Source organism: Microtus ochrogaster, chromosome 10 (assembly GCF_000317375.1).
Source record: "Microtus ochrogaster isolate Prairie Vole_2 chromosome 10, MicOch1.0, whole genome shotgun sequence".
Taxonomy (NCBI): domain Eukaryota; kingdom Metazoa; phylum Chordata; class Mammalia; order Rodentia; family Cricetidae; genus Microtus; species Microtus ochrogaster.
In genome coordinates this window covers 40,018,016-40,037,796 of record NC_022016.1, presented here as the reverse complement: position 1 = coordinate 40,037,796, position 19,781 = coordinate 40,018,016, and the positions used below count along the sequence as shown (strand labels likewise).

The 19,781-nt window shown below is 44.9% G+C and overlaps 1 protein-coding gene across 15 annotated transcripts in view; it reads left to right on the top strand.

Annotated features, from left to right (window-relative positions):
- Positions 1–18,197, top strand: part of Cask (calcium/calmodulin dependent serine protein kinase) — a 320,516-nt gene extending 302,319 nt beyond the window's left edge. For 9 of the 15 annotated variants that reach the window (XM_005352875.3, XM_013348391.2, XM_005352872.3 and 6 more), the window contains 3 exons: positions 1,624–1,826; positions 8,972–9,055; positions 13,022–18,197. In XM_005352875.3, the coding sequence (XP_005352932.1) occupies positions 1,624–1,826; positions 8,972–9,055; positions 13,022–13,198 (464 nt within the window). In that variant the 3' untranslated portion in view covers positions 13,199–18,197. Of the gene's footprint in view, positions 1–1,623; positions 1,827–3,200; positions 3,321–8,971; positions 9,056–13,021 lie in introns of all 15 variants that reach the window. The other 6 variants (XM_026781779.1, XM_026781777.1, XM_026781778.1 and 3 more) reach the window with 1 other exon arrangement.
- Positions 18,198–19,781: the final 1,584 nt, after the last annotated feature.

Genomic DNA, 19,781 nt, shown 5'->3' with positions numbered 1-19,781 from the left:
AAGCTTTAATTGTTTTATAATTTTCTCTGATACAACCATGTTTCCACCTATCATTACCTACATTATTGACTTTATCACTTTAAAACCCAGGCAATGAACTCTCTTTTGTTTAGTATAAGGAATTCAAATTTGTGATATTTCTCCATTACCCTTACTTGTCTGTTTCATATTGTCAGCATCTTGCCCTCTTTCATTCCCTCAACTGTGAAATGAAGCAATCTTGACGGTTGTACAAAAAGTTCAAGAGTAGGTATAGGAAACAGATGGGGCTAAGTCCTAGCTCTTAACCTCATGGCAGTCAGGAAACAAGCCAGCATTGGCTACAGATTTGAGTTCAGCCACAGTGACATACAAAGAACCAAGCTAGCCAGGGCTACAAAGTAAAACCTTGTCTCAAAACATTAAAAACAAGAAACATCTCTGAAGCACTAGTTGGTCTGTAAACCAGTTCACCACTTCCTTGCCTCACCTTTTGGTTTAGTCCTTCTGTGATAATCCTAGCCACACCTCTTTCAGCCCGTTGTGTTTTCAGTATGGTGTGCCGTTTGCTGTCCTCCAACAAACATCCTCATTTGGGAAGTGGTATAGGAGACGTTTCCGTATGGGAACTGTCCAGGAGGGTAGTCCTTTGTGGCTCCCCAGCCATTGAAATGTGAAATAAGAAACTGAACTGTTTCATTCGTTTAAATGGAAATAGCCACACGTAGTTATTCATCCTCTCCTTTCTTCCTTCTGCACAGGACCCAAGTAAGCTAAGGGATAGTGAGTTATGTTAATCTTGGGTCAGTTAGTTATTTTTCTGTCATTGTGATAAAATACTATTACCAGAGTAACTTAAAGAAAAAAAAGTTGGTTGACTTACAGTTCCAGGGGGTAAGAATTAATCATAGCAAGGTAGACATAGCAGCAGGAGCAAGAAGCTGAGAGATCACATTTCTAGCCTCAGACACAAACCAGAGAGAGCAAATGGGGAAAGGCTATGAGTCTCAAATTCTGTTCCAAGTGACCTTTCCTCTAGAAAGACTCAAACTCCCGAAACAGTGCCACCAACAGGGGACAAGTATTCAAATACCTGACTCTATTTGGGCCATTTTTCATTCAAAAAACATCTTAGTCACATTATGTCTTTCCTCCCAGGACAGTATGAAATATCTCTCACAACACTGAAATATTCACCAAACAACAAACAATCCCAAAAAATCTGCTATGCTGCTGCATACAGATAAATATGGTTTTTAGCTTGCTTCTGCAATGTTACTGGAGATGGAAACAGAGGATATGAGACACTCTAAAGAATCAACAGGTTTTTTTTTTTGTTTTGAGACAAGGTCTCTTGTATCCCAGGCTGGCCTTGGGCTTGTAATCCTCCCCTTGCCACCTCCCAAGTGATGGGATTGCAGCTGTGTGCTATCATACCTGGTTTCATCAGCTTTTAAGAAACAACTGAGGAGCTAAGTTTACAGCTCAGAGGTAGAGTGCCTGTCTAATATGCACAGAGGCCTGTATCTCAACATGGAGTGTGCACATGCGTACACACACACATAGTGATTGAGTTGAGTAAGTTCATTGGGAGTGTGACTCATCAATCCAGCCATTTAAACCTCTCATGAATGGAACTTTCAGATACAACCAGACCTCCAAAGAAAGATGAAGAAAATGGCAAGAATTATTACTTTGTATCTCATGACCAAATGATGCAAGACATCTCAAATAATGAGTACTTGGAGTATGGCAGCCACGAGGATGCAATGTACGGGACAAAACTGGAGACCATTCGGAAAATCCACGAGCAGGGGCTGATCGCAATACTGGACGTGGAACCTCAGGTAATGTCCAAGCCACCCTGAACCCACTCTGTCTTGCCTGCATGCTGATAAGCTCAGATTCTGAAATCCAAAATGCCATCAGAAAGTTTGGGGTCACGGAAATAATTTTCTAAGCCACAGGAAAATTTCAGTTCTCAAGACTGCCTGGGTCAACAGTCTAGGATGTAAACCAGTCACTGAACTCAGCGCACACAACATGCATTTAATAAGCACATTGTTCTCTTCTGTGGCTTATACTCAGAAGCTCGGTGAAGTGCCCATTTGGGTCTGTGCCTGCCAGAAATCCTCCACTTACCCACCCTCAGGATGAGGCTCTGACATTTTTTTATCACAGCAGCCCTCCTCTGATCTCCTGGTACAGCCCATGCTGGCCCAGTAGAGCATCTGCCAATATCTAAGGTCGATCATGTGTGAGAAACTGATCCTGGGGTCTGGATGTGAAACAGCTGTAGCTTCATGACAGTGATTGTGAGTGCTTTTACTCAGGGTTAGGTGAAGCAGGGATTAAGAGCCTAGGTGGCTCTCAGCCTCTGCGATTTCCTTTCCTGAGGAGAGAAGTGGAAAACTCGGGGAGGACTCAAAAAGGAGATAGGTACAAAGATGATTGCTTTAATAATTTGTAAACAAGTCTTATGTAGGAAACAATAGCAGTGATGGAACTTGAGAAAGAAAGCTGAAGACTTCATATAGGGATTGACATCATTGCCTCTCAGCAGTAAGGTGGGCACATGCTTAGCATATACAAACAAAACAGAAATGCTGACAAGCTAATTTTTCAAGTCTGAGCATAAGCCAGGTAGAAGTGGGGCACAACAAAAAGGACTTGGGAGTGATAGACATCAGAGGAAGTTCCAAGACAGGCTGCTGGGGACTCTGAAGACTCAGATGTGCCATTTCCGTGATGGCTCTATACCCACACACCTTTCATCACTTAGACTGGAATGGGTAGACCACCTGCTGAGTTATGGAGATACCCCTAGTTGAGCAGTTTCTGCTTAAGCAGGAGGAGGCATAGGTACATATCCCAGGCAGGGAAAATCCCCATTGAGGGGTCACTGCATGAGACTTGGTCTCATAGCCATCCCTAAATCGTTAGATTTACAGTCTGTGTGACCTGGGCCCTGATGGCTCAGTTTCTGGGCTCCAGGAGTCTAACAAAGTATGGCCAATAGTTTCATTCATTTCCATTATAGACCAAGTGGGGTTCTTGAACTCAGAACTTTGGAAACTACAATAGGATCTGGTTAGGGGCTAGGGATGAGTACAATAAACACTATAGTTTACTTAATGGTTAACTTGGACCTATATAGAACTAAATATGATGATGTGTAACACAGATTGATCTTTGTTTAACTACTAATCCCTCCTTACTAGGGATTGGAAAAATCTTCTGGCCAGGGGTGGCTAGAGGCAAAGTCTCAATCCTGGTCCTGGTCTTCGACATCCTCTCCTTGGGTTCCACACTGGTCTTCACCTGAACGTCGTTTTCTGCTGGTAGTAATGTCTCTAGCAGTATGCTGGCTGCAGGGCTCCTCAGATCCCTCTGCATTACCTCAGGCCACTTCCAAGGGCTTTCTGCCTTCCCTGCTGCTGCTGCTGCTGCCACCGCCGCCACCGCCACCACCACCACCACCACCACCACCACCACCGCTGCTGCCGCTGCTGCTCCACTCATAGCACCCAGCTCTCCCTGTCCCTTGCCCTTGCACAGCCATGCACTGCTCTGCACTGCTGAGCGGGAGACCCATCTCTCAGACTCATCAGGACGTCCACAGCAGATCCTTTCTCCATTGCACTCGGCCCGGCACCTCCTCCTGCCGGGCACACTGGCCCCTGCTGCCCTGACTGCTGGATGAGCTCACCTGCACTCCTCTCCTGCTTCCTGTTCCCCTCCTCTCACAACTGTGATCTCTCAGTTCCACTGGCCCCTGAGGGCAGGCCCTAAGCATTCTGGCCTCTGCCCTAGGATGGGCCAGGGCCATCTGGCCCCTGTATGAACTGGTTGACCACTCTGGTCCCAGACTCTCCTGCCCGGTCTAGACTCCTAGCTGGATGCTATATATGGCAGTATAATCTAGGTTATCTATGGAGTCTGTACTAGGAGGGTTCCCTGGGCCTCCCTGCACTCGGCCCACTCTCTCACCCTACTTTCAGGATGGTTGTGGCTATGAATGAATTACTTTCAGGCAGGGCCTTGTTCTTAAAACATTTTCCTCAGTGCCCCTTTCCTATCTCAGCCATTTAGATTAAGGCTTCCACTGTATCTGAGAAACTCTGATTCAACAAAGCACTAATATGTCATGCTATGTACATGCATAAGCTAAGAATGCAGTTAAGGAGATAAGCTGGTGAGGATGAAATTCCTCTCTGCTTATACCTCAGAAACTCCCCAAAAGAGGGAAAGTGTCGTGTGGCTTTTCTTGTTTTAATCTGCTCAACATCTATGACAGCTGAAGCCACTTGTCCCATAGGTGACCCATTGTATGACACCTAACACTGGTGCTCAGCTCGTTTAGGACATGCCTAATGCTTTGTGCCATCTTAATTTATTTCAAACAATTGAGGCTAAACTTAAGATAAGTTGTGGTGGTCCAATTTCAATCTAGAGGGCCATGGCAGTGATAACAAATTAGGAAAAAAAAACAGTATCCTGGCTGCTTTCAAAATAACAAGAGATTATAGTCCTATATTGCCAGTCCTGGTAAGCTCAATGAATTCTGTCAGTATGTACTGCCATACATGAAGAAAACAGACTTAATGTAATTGTGATCAAACAAGCTTTTCCAGCCAGGAGAAAATGAGCTTTGAACTGGGTTGGGGTTTTTTGTTTATTTTTTTACTTTTTTATGATAAATCCCAACCTTTTTTTTTTTAAAGATTTTTTTTTTTAAATCCCAACCTTTTGTGCCATTATAAGTAAGGAAACCTTGAACACCCTCTAGGTCTCCCGCCTTATGCATAACACTACAGTTTAAACATTCGTTTATTTTCTTTTATCATCTAGAAAAGTACATAGGGTGATTAAACCTGAAAAATACAATAAAGCACATTTCTCCTACAAATAAAACCTGAGGAACTAATCTACACTAATAAAGCAGAACTGTAGAATAATAACTAGTAGGTAATTGGAACTTATGATGGTTTTCAACTTGAACTCTCTACCAATCAGAAGCATTACAAAGTTAATATTAGTTGCTGGGAATAGCTGTGCATGCCTGTAATGCCAGCTCTCGGGAGTCAAAGGCAGGAGGATCATAAATTCAAGGGCAACCTGGACTATACAGCCAGATTTTATGTCCAAAACAGTTAGTAGCAGATTATCTGTAGCTTTGCCTATGCCCAAAGAGAGAAAAGTTGTCATCCAGAAAAATTTCAAACTTAGTAAAAACCTAAACTTTAAAGAGTCAGGGCCAAGGGCCTAGCTCATTGGCAGGGGCACTGCTTAGCATGCAGGAGATCCTAGGTTCCATCCTCAGTACCAAAACGTAAACAGAACCAGAGACCATTCCGTTCTCTGGTTAGCACTGTGCTCTCCCGAAACCCGTGTGTTTGTGTCCCAGAATAAGTGAGCTACTTGCCCTGTATACTTTGTAACTTTGCAAACTACATTAGTCTGATGAGACCTGCATTTTAAATCTTTGGGTCAAATGAGTTCTTTTTCCTTGGCAAGATAACCTGAGATTAATTCTTGGCCATACATAGACAAGCTATAAAAATGAATTTATCTCCATAAATTACCTCTCATAAATGAATGACACTTTTTAAATCTAGTACGAATCGAATGATTATTTGAATCCAGTATGTTTTCAGTGGTTTTTCTAGAGTGTGTGTTTTCTCTGGCTGTCTCTGTGTGTGTGTCTCCTCTCCTTTCCTTTCTTCTCTCCCTCCATGCCCTCCTCCTCTTTCTTCGCTCCCTCCCTCTCTTTCTTCCCCTCCTCCCTTCCAGAAAGAGAGATTTGCTTGTGATTATTAACAAATTTGTAGCTCCCCTTAAATCAGAGGTTTAGAGTTCATCTTTAACCCCTATGTTAACCACCTGAGGGAGGGGACTCCTTATGAGTAGTTCCGTTTCCTGTCCCTGAAGTGACTCTGAACTTCAGCCAAGAGCCTGAACCTAAAATGGCTCCTGCTTGAAAACCCTACCTAGAGCAGGGTGTGAGGATAGAGCTTGTGAGAAGCAAACGAGGAGATGTGCACTGATGCTGCTGAAGCCGAAGCCCATTGAGACAGGAAAATCGCACTTGGGACTTGAGTCACATTGGTATTTTGGAAAATGCAATAATATAGGATAGAAATAGAAAACCATGAAAAAGACGCAGGAACAAGTATGCTAACCACAGAAACTGCTGGAGTTCTTATGCTAAGCATTAAATTTGGTTCTAAACTTTCTGTCAGCTGCAGGGGCAGGAACCTAGAGCTGATTTTTAGGCACAAGAAACCTCTGGAAATGTGATAAACATGGCCTTCCTTGGGGCTTTCATGCAGTTAACAGTTGGGTGGCCCTCCTTATTTACAGCTGTAGACTTGGAGCAGCACACAGTACATGTTTAGCTAGTTCACTGGGAGCTGAACTGCTGCTTTTCAAGGAACGAGTGTGCAGTAGCATGATGGCAGGCTAGAATTGAAAGCACTCACAGGATTGGGTGGCGAGCAGGGTGGGCAACTAAGAAGAAGAAGAAAGCTATCTCCAACCTGGGGTATTGTTGTCTTCTGTGAGTGCCATTCAGCATACAAGCTGTGTACACTTCTATCTGGCACTGAGAGGTACCTCCAGGAGAAAAGCAAGGAGAATGTTTCCACGGCTTAGTTGACAGAGAGAGAAAGTGTGTGTGTGTGTGTGTGTGTGTGTGTGTGTGTGTGTGTGTGTGTGTTTTTATCCAGTGGAAATGAGAAAAACTTATATCCTGCCTGATGTTGTATTCCCTTGCTGCCAGAGCATAGGAAGGAAGAAACAAAGAGCCAAGATAATAGTGACAAAGTGACCATTTCTAAATAAGGACCCTGGTTAGGCTTACTTAAGTCATGTGCTCAGTCACAGCAGGTGAACAAAGAAATGGGCAGCTGCCTCTATCAGGAATGAACTTGGGCAGACTTGGAAAGCATTCTTAGTAGAATAAAGAGATTTGGACAGATAAGACAGTGAGTCAGGTTCCCTCACCAAAGACAGTATGTGACTAGAGCTAGAACCCTAGTGCACGCCAGCCTTAGACTCAATATCAGATTGCATCTTAGAATCCCATGTGCTCAGGATGCCAGGAGAGCAGAGGCTCTCCAGTTAGACCTGCTGCAAAGGCTAGGATCAGTAGTGTACATACTAGATTGACTGTTTCCGCATTTTTACTGAATCATAAAGGCAGTTTATGGTGTACCATATTGAGTATAAGAGAAACAACTAAACAAGACACAGCCTTTGCCTTCAAGCCACTGCCAGGGACTGTATTTCGAGTGCGATTGATGGCTACTTCAGGAACACACAGCAGGGCCTCTGAGCCCAATGGCAAAGTTTCCAAAGAAGCTGCCAGGTGTGCTATCAGCAGCACAAGAGGATCCACAGCTCAAGCTCAAGCTCAGGTGCTAGAATGCATGTCTAGCATGCACGAAGCTCTAGCTTCAACCCCCACCACCACATAAAACTGGGCATATCTATAATCCCAGCACTCGAGAGATGAAGGCAGGAGAACTAGAAGTTTAAAGTCATTCTTGTCTGTATAAGATCATGTTCAAAAAAAATCTTTCCAGAAACTAGGTTCTGAAGGATTATTCAGGCAAACAGAAAGAATAGCGAGAAAGGGTGGGAAGGGAGGGTAGGGTGTCCAAATAAAGGAAGGACCAAGCAAAAAGGCCAAGAAGCCAGAAAGAGTTGTGCCTTTTCAAGACTGAAAGTTGTTCAGTAAGGCCAGTGCACCTCGCGGATGGAGTAGAGCTAGGCAGAACAAGTTAAACATGGGACTCAGCCTTTATGCTAAAGGAGCATGTGTTTTCCCTGTACTGCAGAGGGGGCTGTTGAAAGGTTAGGAGCAGAAGATGGAGTTTGTGTTCCAGAAAGACCATCTAGCGGTGGGCTGTAATATGGATTTAATAGCCCCAAAACTAAAGGCAGGAAATCAGTCTCAGGGCTAGCATTATAAACCAGGCTAAGGATGGAGCAAAAGAAATAGGGGAAAGAAAACAAAAAGTAAAGATCACTTAGAAAGCAAAATAGATAGGTAACAAAATAGGCATGTTTGATTCTTGCTTAAAGAGCAACGGTGGTGCACACATGAAGCCCCAGGCCAGTAGCAAGCCAATTGCCAGTTTGAGGCCAGCCTGTGTATACTAAGACCCTATCTCCGGGGAAAGAGAACTAAAATTAAATAGAGAGCAGAAAGACATTTACTCCTTATGTCTGTGGGTCACTTCCATGTCGGTCCTGTGTGGATTAGGTACCTGGGTGTGGTAAACTTTGGACTGGGATGGTATTTATTATTTCTGAGAGTACCCTGGCTTCCCAAGGGAGGAACAGAAACAGATTTGCCACAATTTGGAAAAGTACTAGTAGTAACCTCAAAGGGCCTTCCACTTGAATGCCATGTCCTCAAATGGGTCAGGTTATTGACCACAACCACATAGTGTCTGTAGTGGAAGGACTTCATGATTGCAGCCCTGGGCAAGGGTCTCCCCTTCTCCCATGAGTCCCCATGAAGGGCCTCTCAAAGAAGACCCGTGTGAATGTGAATGTAGCACACAGTGACGGCCGCCAGGCTTTGCTCTCTTTGCTTAGCAGTTTGCAGTTTGGTATGTGACAAAGTGGATTTGCAGCCTTCAGAGCTAAGTCACCTAGAATGCATTTGCCATCAACTAAAATCACCAGGTTTAAATGAACATTAACCGACATAGTCACTGCTAACTATTACAAAGGAAAATAAATTCGGCAAAGTCAGGAGATTCCTAAGAAACATGTCCTACTTGTCAGCTCTTATCTGGGCTGTTAGCTACCCTTTTCAAGAAAAGCAATGGACATTACTTATAAAGTTGGTACATTTAATTATAACTTGCCAAAATCTTGAGCCAAGGCCTTGACTTTTTCAGTTGTATCACATTTTGTAGACTCCTTTGCATGTTGTCTCTGTTATTTCTTCTTCTAAGAGTCTTCCTTTTCCACACAGGCACTGAAGGTCCTGAGAACTGCTGAGTTTGCTCCTTTTGTTGTCTTCATTGCGGCGCCAACTATCACTCCAGGTTTAAATGAGGTAAGAGTGAACTCCCCCTTCTCTGGACAAGCACGCTCTTATGGTAAGGAATGTGTAGTATGTCTTGTACTGAAGACACCTGAGCAAAGATCTGCTTTGTCCTTTTGCAGGGCACTCTGATTTCCAGAGTACAAGGGCCTTGTTCAATACGTGGAGTTAGACTGCCTAAGCAGGGTGTTTCTTCTGGGATCAGAATATTAGACAAATTCCAGCCTCCTCCCTAGCACAGTCTGAAGTGTATCCGTCTCCATTTATAGCAGGAGGTCTGTTCCAGGAGATATGATGTGGACTAGACCAGTCAGTGGGACAGCCTGCAGCCTTAATCAGTACATCTGCTTCTGAAGTACAAGCATAAACCCCCTCAATTCCCAAGGCTCAAGGTGTCCAAGCAGACCCTGCCCTCTGGAGCAGCTAGTCTGCTGCCTCCTTCGCAGGGAGCCAAGAGGGGCTATAAGGAATCTGTGACCTCAGTGGGGCTGCCCAAGATGCCCTGCCTATGAAGACCCCTGGAGACTACCCAACCTAAAAATGAGCTGCCCTGAGCAGGGAGCCTTCTTGCCTAGCATGAACATTGTCCTAGGTTCTATCCCCAGCACCACAAAAGGAATAAATTCTGGGTGCTTTCAAGCCAGTTCAAGTCAGCAGTTGCCAGGCTGGCCCAGGTCATACTGAACCCTCACAAAGGCTCTCCCTTCCTGGAAGGTAAGGGCAGCAGCACATGCTGACAGTTTAACCACTTCTGCTTCCTGTGGTCCTGAGCTGGGAAGACGCTCCTGTATAGTTATCCTGAAGAGCATGATTTTTCAGGTTCTAGAACCATCAGCAGACTTTTGACTATGTACAGCGAATGCTGACCCATCTTGCAGTACAGTTAGATCAAGGCTTGGAAGTCATATGTGTCTTTAATATTTAGAGTGACCTTTATTGCTCCTGTTTTCCTTCTTCTTTGTCATGTCATTGGCAAAAGACATATTCCTTCAGAAAGTTCTTTCCCATGTGTGTTTCAAACTCCTCATTGTGATTAACGTTTGTCCTTGATTACTGTGTATTTTTCTTGAATTATCATCCTTTTTTTTTGTTTTTGTTTTGTTTTTATTTTTTGCCTGTTCTGCCCTTTTACTAATTTTCCATAGCTGCCAAAATGGTGCAGAAAATTGCCTGTAAGTACCAGCTAGGAGGTGATGAAATATAGCCTGTGTCTTTTAATAGATGTAGAATGTAGACATTTCATTCCCATAAATCCTTGCTTTTGCTGATAGAATAAAGGCATTTTGTTTTCACTGAGTTGAGCCTGTTTATATGTGAAGGGACAAGCTTATATGTGAAGGTGACCGAGCCTCACTTTAGAGGATGCAGATATAAGGGAGCTTTGTCGCTCAGTAAAGATAACTGTCTAGCCATAAATTTCCTTAAATGTCTGCATCTACCCAACTTTCTGAACAAACCAGAATTTGCTAGCAGTGTCTCGGGCCCAGGAACATAGCACATAGAACCCTGTGGCACATAGAGTGACTTCTTAGGAACTGTGCCTCCAGGGACTGGTAGGAAGCACTCCTGGCTCTGATGAAAATATGTATGCTGAAAGGCGGAATTGTTTCTTATGAAACTGAGCCACAGTGAAAATACTGTGCTTTTCATATACAAGTAGAATGTGTGTATTTAGGACCTCAGAAGGTGACTAGTGGCTGAGGTCACTAGTCATTGGGATTGTTAACCCTGATAATCAAAACATGTTGAGTCCTACTTTGAAATTCCTGTAGAGGGTGACTAAGCTAGTAGACTTTGATTGGTCAAAGTGCCCAGAATAGGAATATTGAATTCCTGGCTGCTGTGGTGCCTATCTGTCCTGCAGAGGGCTGGAACAGAATTTCCTCCCTGCTCATGTCCTTGCCAGAGAGCTGTACCCTATGAGAAGAAGAAGAGTCCTGCTTAGCCAGGATGGGTTCCCAGCTCTCCTTGGTCCCTGAAGGGACCATTCTCTAGAGATCAGATTCTCTTACCCTGAACACCATTTACTAGCACAATCACCCAGTCTCTTGACAATAGACTTAATACTTACATAAATCCTAAAGGGACCAGTATCAGTCAAAAAACCACTTGTTCTTTCAATAGCATTTATTAAGCACGTACTGTGTGTGCCACTCTGCTTAGCTCTGGGACATAGCAGTGGCAGAGCATGCAATGTAAGTTTTTATGCCCTGGCTGAGGAGAGGCTTAGTAATCAAATAAACATAAAACTATAGATATGTACAGATATGCAGATAGAGTAAGGCTTGCTTAGGCTACACAGAGACCCTGTCCCTGTCTACTCCTAAGGGGAGATTGTGTGTGTGTGTGTGTGTGTGTGTGTGTGTGTGTGTGTGTGTGTGTGTGTAAGATGCCAACCAGTAGTTTACAACTCCCTAGTATTTGGCAGGTTGAGAAGAAAGCTTGTAGTTAATTTTACTCACAAAGGTCAAATTTGAATTTTACCTTGACCTTTGTGAATTCAACATAAAAAAATTGACCTGCCAGGCAGTGGTGGTACAGCCCTTTAATTCCAGCACTCAGGAAGGAGAAGCAAGTGGATATCTGTGAGTTCAAGGCCAGCCTAAGAACTTACTGACTAAGTTCCAGAGACAGGGCTACACAGAGAAACCTGTTTGAAAAATAAGGAGGGAGAAAGGGTCTACAGAGCTAGTTCCAGGACAGGCTCCAAAGCTACAGAGAAACCCTGTCTCGAAAAAAAAAAAAAAAAGAGAGAGAGAGAAAGGGAGGGAGGGGGAGATAGAGAGTGAGTGAAAGAAAGGGTGAGGGAGGGGAAAAGGAAGAGGGAGGGAAGAAAGAGAGAAAAAAGAAAGAGGAAGGAAGGAAGGAAGGAAGGAAGGAAGGAAGGAAGGAAGGAAGGAAGGAAGGAAGGAAGATCTGGCCCATTAAACAGAGAAGCAGACCTTCTTTCTGGTGGCTCTTTAGAACACTAAGGGAGCATTAGAGGTGGGTGTGATTGTGTGTGCCTATAATCCTGGCACTTGGAAAGCTAAGATAGGAGAGCCCCAAGTTCCAGGCCAGCCTGGGCTACATAGTGAGACTCTGGCTCAAAAAGAAAAGCAGTATTCATAGGACAAACTAAAGACCCCAAATTCCCTCCTGGTGTTAGCTCGACCTGAGGAGAGTTCTAATGGCCTGAGGCCAGCTGTGTACAGGGGTGTTACCCTTCAGCAAGCCTTCTTAGAGCTCAAGGTTTTGCAGTTGTTTTCGAGACATGAGTACGTGCAAACATTTGCCTGGCCATTTCTAGTACAGACCAACTTGGGCACATTCCTCAGATGGCAGTTACTGTTATATTTGGGAAATGGCTTTATTCCAGCCATGATTTGTAACATGTAGAAAGCTTTGCCTCTGCATGGACTGCTGTCCAGTGAAGGCTATTGTGTGCCATTCCTGGAACACACTAAACCTTTCCAGTAGAAGGGGAAAAATACAACTTAATTTGTTACGCGAAGACAAGGCTTGTTAGCACAAACACACGAGACTCAAATAAGCTTTAAGATCCAAGGAAAGGCATACAAAAGTTCAACCCAGCCACACTGTACTCCCACCAAATAGGAGTTAGCTCTGGTCACCCTGGCTTAGAGGAATAGTAAAAGAACTGTAGCCACTGGAAACCCATGCTTTGTGTGGCCTCCCCCACATGGCTCTGGGGATAGGCCCAGGGGCCATGTGTTTGCTGGAGTGTTGGTTTTGTCTGTTTTTCACAGTGGCCCCTGTTATGTGTCAACCAGTCACAGTTGCCAGTGGGAGTTCTACAACCCTGTCCTCACAGAACAGGGACCACCATCTCCTCTGTCACACAGCCATTATTTAGTTTGGACCTGGGGTTCTGACACTGGGGTGAACTGAGATGTACAGACAAAGGCTACAACTGACTTCTCTCTAATATTCGCTTCTCCCTTCTCCCATTCCTGCCCCTCTACCATGCCTATCCAGGATGAATCTCTCCAGCGCCTGCAGAAGGAGTCCGATGTTTTACAGAGAACATATGCACACTACTTCGATCTCACAATTATCAACAACGAAATTGATGAGACAATCAGACATCTGGAGGAAGCTGTCGAGCTCGTGTGCACAGCCCCACAGTGGGTCCCGGTCTCCTGGGTCTATTAGGCTTTTCCCTGGCTATCTGAGTTTAAAACTGGGAGCCACCTCCTACGTGGAAAAGCCTCTTTGTTATCGGCCTTGTGTCAGCAGGTCGTGGTCCCTAGAGACTACCTAGTTGTAGTGTGACCTACATTTATAATTATTGTCATGTCCGAATAGATAGGAGGAGAAAAACAATTACACACTAATTTAAAGAGACAGTATCTTTTTTAATCAGTTCTCCTAAACTTTAATAAAATGTATCTTTAAATGTATGTATTATTCAATCCTTTGGAATGTTATATTTTTGGAAATCATAGCTTTTTATTTCAAAGGCCCCTAAAAACTGCACAAAATAGATGCTGCTTTCTATAATCTATTTTAATAATAATAAACAATGATTCTGTTACCTTGACTGGGGGTGGAACACTACATTCTTTTTAGAGTCTGATTTTATGGATTGGAATATCTTTTTTCCTTTATTTATTTGAGATAATTAGTCTAGTGATTACAAAACAGTCATAAATTTTTAAAGGCCTTTTTTCCTCTCTCTTTTTTTTTAAGTCTTTATGTAACATCCAGATACTGTGATACTGTCTCTTTGAAGCACCCTGTAAACCTTTTAGAGATTTGAAGTTGGGTCTTGACTCTTAATGCATGTGGACAGTCGCGAGCGTTCATGCTGTCGGTGTGTCTGTGTTGGACAAAACAATCTGTAATTACAGCAAAGTACATTCCGTTCACGGGGCACACCCAGGGGAATAAGAATAAATTGCTATTATGACTAAGTTGTAAACCTATGCACATCCCTTGCATTTCGGGCAACTTTATAAAACAGAAAAAAAACGAAACTGATTTTTATTAATTAATAATCATGTAGTGAAATGTGTTTGTAATTTTGTCTCAATTTAATTTGTTGTAAGGGGGAGGGGGTACTGCTGGTTTCGCCATTTCAGATCTGTGTTGTCTAAGAGTATTAACGTTTTAATTAAGCAAAGAAATGCGGATTTTTAATCTGTATGTAATTGTTTTAAGCACCCATTTAAAGAGAATATACTGTGCAATGAAGAAACCAGTTTAGGCATTCGCTATAAACTGAATTATTCCAAAAGAATAATCTATAACAGCTCTGGAAATTCCTTTAAAATGATAACTAACAGGACAGTCTGACCAATTTTTTAAAAATATACTTCATTGTATGTGTTCAATAATCAAATGCCTTTGGGTCCTTCATTTCATTACAGATTTGTTCAGGTCTCCAAGCTGGTAATCTTTTCTGTTTTAAAATTCGATAGCTGCTCACTGACCCATGGCAGGCCCAGGAATAAGTATCAGTTGGCAGGGCAACAGAGCAGCCTGCCAGAGTACAGCCTGGCTCACATCTGACGCGAAGGGCCACCTGTGGGCTCTCCTTCCTCTTGCTCTGTCCCTTGGCACAGGGGAGTCACCTGTCCTTGTTGCTTTGGAAGCACTCACCATCTCGTCCACTGCCATGCTGTCAGAATCTAGAGGAGGTTCAGACTGGGATTCTCAGACTCTTGGCCAGAGGCCACTAGACTCTCTCCCCTTCTTCTTGTGTGCGAGAACAAGGCATTGGCATGACTTTGGTCCTTGGAAACACACCATCACTTTCATTGCTTGTGGGTTAGGTGGCTTCCGTCACTTTGTGCCTTGGCAGGATGTGCAAAACAAGTTGTGGACTGAACAGCTCCTCTTGGGCACTGAAGAGAGAAGGTACGTTCGTGCCCACGCGCCTCTTTATTCTCAAGCTCCCGCCCTCCCCAGCTATTACACCATACCATTCTTTGTCAGTGCCCAGATGGGTCACAACTTACCAACAAGACATTGTGAAAATAACTTGTGTTCGGTCCCACAGTGGGGTGACCAAATACCATACCAGAGACAGGCTCAACAGTGGCCTCTTGCTAGGTAGAGGGGGGAAAGTCCAGGAGTTGCATAGGGCTGTGTAGTGCTGACCTCCATCTAAGTGGCACCCAGGCCAGACACCATTTGTGCAGTAGTACTGACCGTAAGCCACTCTTGTCAGCAGCTTTGTACCTGCCCTGCCTCTTCCAGTAAAGCACAAAGAAGACTGCAACTAAGGCATGGGAAAGAGAACTGGCCCTCCCTCTGGTAGAATCCCTCCCGCTCCCACATGCTCTTAAGAACACATCTCAAGATGCTGGTAAGGCCTGTCTGTAGCCATCGACCACATTCCTACAAGTAGAATGAGCCTTGCAAAGGAGACCAGCTTAAATGTCTGGGACTCCAGACTGAAAGAAGTGCTGTGGCTGGCTCTTGGAGGTCTGGGGGGCTTCTCTTCTCACTGGCCTTCTAGGGACTCTGAGAGAAGAGCACCCTTATGCAGGTGGTGAAAAGCCTGCACCTAGAGCCCAGTGACTTCTCCAACGGGTCGTCTGTCTTCTCCACTAGTGCACACTCTAAAGCAGTGTGTTTAGGACCTAGAGAAGAAAGCCCTTCTGAAGTCAGTAAGATGCGTACAATCCTGTCTGGAGCAATCAGGATATTGCTAAAAGCTTCCTGACTGCCTCCATTTCATCAGCAGAACCAGACACACACGCACACCAGTTTATTCTTTGCAAAAGTTCAGTCAGTTAAATCAGTGGCCGGTTGAAGTGTGGGAAAGTCAGATTGCAGGTCCTCTCTGCCACCCCAGCCTACTCCGCACACCAGGAGAGGGAGTGTTTGCATCTCCTTAGTTCTTTGTTTAAAAAGATGGAGCTCCCTGATTTTCTAATCAGAAGGCTGTAGTTACTTTGCAGGCACATCGTCTTTCTATCTGAACACTGAAAAGGAAAGTGTCACTCAGTTTAACTCATCTGGAAGTTTCCCAGTGTCGAGAGGACATTGTAACCTTTTTAGATGCAGCCCCATCCGGTGAGATGTTTAAAATATCTGCTCAGGAAGGCAAAGAAACCAGTTGACCTACTTCTTGCTATTTGCATTCAGAAGACAGAGTTTCAGCCGGCCCTATTGGCGGCTGAATAAATAAGGCTGCAGGGTGCCCCACCATGTGAAGAAGGGGATCCCTCCCCAGTATCCAAGTCCTGGAGCAGGTGGGCAGGACGAGCTGTCCTTTAAAGCTTCTGCTGTCTTTTCAAGCTTTACAGCCCAGAGTTCTCTTGTTTTTCAGTCAGGTGTCTCTTCTTTAAGGCTACCAGTTTATTCTTTGTGAAAGTTCAGTCAGTTAAACCACCCTCCAGGAAGCAAGGACTACCCAGAGTGGAAAGTGCCCCTTTAGGATGAGGCAGCCCAAAGCATTCTCTTGTCTCTCACTGATGGGATGTTCCTTTAGCATCCCAGATCAGTTTCTTACACCGCCGAGCAGAATTAAGCTTCGCTTGCCATTAACATTATTGAGAAAACTGCTTGGTTAGTGAATTCGTAATAAAAATGTCTCCTTGGAAAGAAGAGAGGGCACACTGGTTAGCATCCCAGGCCCTTGCAGCCCTCATCACTCCTTGTTTCAGGTCAGCAGCTTGTGCGGATGGTTTCTCAGAGTGGAGCATCACACTCAGCCTATTCTCTTAACGGACTGTCTATGCCTAGGCACACTGAAGCCCCTGTGCGCATCTTCTTTGTTCTGCGCCTCTGGTTAATTCCTTTAGGAAGATGCTTTGCTTCTCACTACGGCTTTCAGAAGGGCTGCATGCTCTTCTCATCGCTGCTTTTGTTTGGAGGCACTTGCCCTTTTCTGGCCCCTTTAGACATAGGGTCTCCCTCTTAATGTGGCACTTCTGGCTACAGGACCATACTTGTGAGGCCCAGTGTGTTTGGGCGCTGCACGGGTCTATTTGCCTTAAGCTTGTGGGATGTCTCGGATCTCCTAGTTTACAGAGTGAACTTCGGCTATCACATCCATCCAGGAAGTAGGGGGGAAGAGGAAGAGTGTCCCAACCTTCACATTTACACTTCCTGGGCCACAGCAGCAGCTAGAGGGAGAGAGCAGCCCCATCCCTGGGGCAGGCATCCCCAAGTCTTAGCTATTAGGGGGATGGGAGAGAACCGCCTGACTTCCTGCCGCCTGTCACCAACCCTCCATTAACTCCCTTGAATGAACCTGTGCAAATGGACCAAGCAAAAGAAAATGGAAGGAGATGTTTGCAGCCACACGGGAGACCTCATTTCTAGCCCCCAAGCACAACTCCAGCTCTGTGTATGGGGAAAACTCAGCACTTTGCTACTTCTTGGAGTTAAATCCATTGTCTATAGCATGCGAAAGCATAGGGTCGGGGGCTGAGCCTTTCTGGACCCCGGAGAGCGTCTCAGCAGAGGGACTTGTGCTTGAGAGTAGAAGTAGGCATTCCTCCACAGAAAGAGGCCTTGCTTTTATTTTTCATTTGGCAGAGACCAAGAATTGGGGGTAGGGGTTGATTTGCAGTCTTTGATGTCGCCTGGCATGTCCTCTGCAGGCAGGTGCTGCTGAGAGCACAGCATCGTGTTTCAGTGCAGCGTCAGTGCATTGCCATTCAGACTCAGTTCTGGGCTGGTTTTGCTTAAAGCTTTGCCAACGTGTTCTTTCTTTCTGTATGTATTATTGCCTTTTTATAAAAGGTTTTGAAGTATTGTCTCAGTGATAAAAAGAGAGAGATGTTAATGGTTGTTGTATATTTCACCGTATCCGATTGTAAGTATTCGCAGGGTACAGCAAAGCCTTAGCTTGCAAGAGGAGCTGAAGGGGTTGGAAAGGTTCGGATTCTTTGTAAATGTCCTGCTTTTCTTTCTCTCTGTGTGTATCTATTTACATGCCTTAGCACACGCCCTCCCATCCCAATTCCTTTGCCCTGTCGCCTGAACAACCACAATGCTGGTGGCACTGCCAGCACAGTACAAGTCGAAACCCTAATCAGTTATCTCGTGTGACAGGGGAAGAAGAGAAACTGCATAGTATTCTTTGTAGAATATACATATCTGTAGGATGCTGTGTAATGGGAAACCATAGACTTGGGCTTTCATCATTTCAGAGTTGGAGAAATGTATGAATAAAATGTATAAAACATGAAAGGCAGTTGTCTGCTCAGATTCCAGCCAAACCGCTTGGAAACAAACACCGTGACCGGTAGAAGAGGGATGGCCAGATTTTAATTCCTCTGCATGGCTAGGCTTGCAGACCTCCCCCACAAAGTCGGTCCCAGAGGGGGTGACTTCCTCCCTCTGGGAAGAGCATGTCCCAGGCTCCGGATGGCCATCCTGGAAACCTTCCTCTCCATCCATGGCTATCTCAGATTTCAACTTGCATTTGGACACACATTTCAAATAACTTCTGATCTTTAGAAAACGGGAGACAAACACAAGTTGTGACATTTGCTGGAAATAGAAGTCTAAATTGATTTTAGTGATGTGGGTGCCACAGCTCTACGAATGTGTTTGTCTGACGTTTCCATTTAAAGCTGGAGCAGGAAGCACTCCAGGCTGGTTGCTTGACTTGATCCCTGGGATGCCCCTGCTCACCTAGTTGGCACACTCCCTACCCCAGCCTTAGGCTTTGCCCAAGAATGTCGTTGCAGAGACCCACACTTGCCTGTGTTGCATACACCCAGAAAGGAGGCAAGCCCCAGTGCGTTCCACATGCTCACTTGGATAGTCACAATGCTTTACTCAAACAAGAAGAGTAAGGCCTGATGGGGTAGCGGGAGAGGGGGGTGTGCTCAGCTGATCAACGAAGTGCCTGCCAGTAGGTGTGAAAATCTCGGTTTGAACTCAGCACCCATGTAAAAAGCCAGGAAGGTGGCACAGTCTTGTAATCCTGGTGCTGGAGAGGCAGACATGAATCCTGAGGTTCAGCTGGCCTCAGTAAGAGACCATATGTCAAAAGACAAAGCAAACGGATACTGAGGAAGGTGAGGTTGACCTTTGGTCTCCACACATATGTACACACACACGCATGTAGTGAGTGAATGTCCGAGCCATCTTGGGGAGTTGAGCTGTTCCATCTTGCGAAAGAATCACATTAGCTGGGCTCTGTTGACTGTTTACACCACACCTGAGGGAGCAGGGAGGGTCCCAAGACCTGCCTGAGCATCAGCCCCTCTACCGCCTATTGTATGCAACCCTGCCTCAGTTGCATATGGCCACAAGGAGGGGCTATCCAGGCTGGGAAGATCAGTGGAGGGGGCTCCAGGATGACCTCTGAACCCTCCTCACAGCTACTCACTGCCAGAGCATCTGGTCAGTTCTGGTGAGCTACTACTAGAGGGAAATTCAGAAGAAACAGCCTGCTGAGACTTCACCTGTGGCTTCTGATTGCAAGGCAGGAAACTGAGGCAGCGGTGGGAAAGCAGAGACTGCCCAAGGCAGGGTCACCACGAATTAACAGCTTTCACAGAATTCCCCTAGAACATTCTTGAGTGCCATGAATGTTTACTTTGACTTTTGGAGTGGTGCTTACAGAGATACATATGACCTTGAGAACACTTGGGACCCAACACCTGGGATCTGTGTGGGTTTTTTTTAATATAACATAAATCTCACAGAACAAAACAAAAACTACCAACTATGATCATTTTTGCAGCTTCCCAAAATAATCATTAAGCAAAATCTAATGCCAAGTCCTAATTTGAGAAAGATCGAGTCAAAACATAAAACAAAT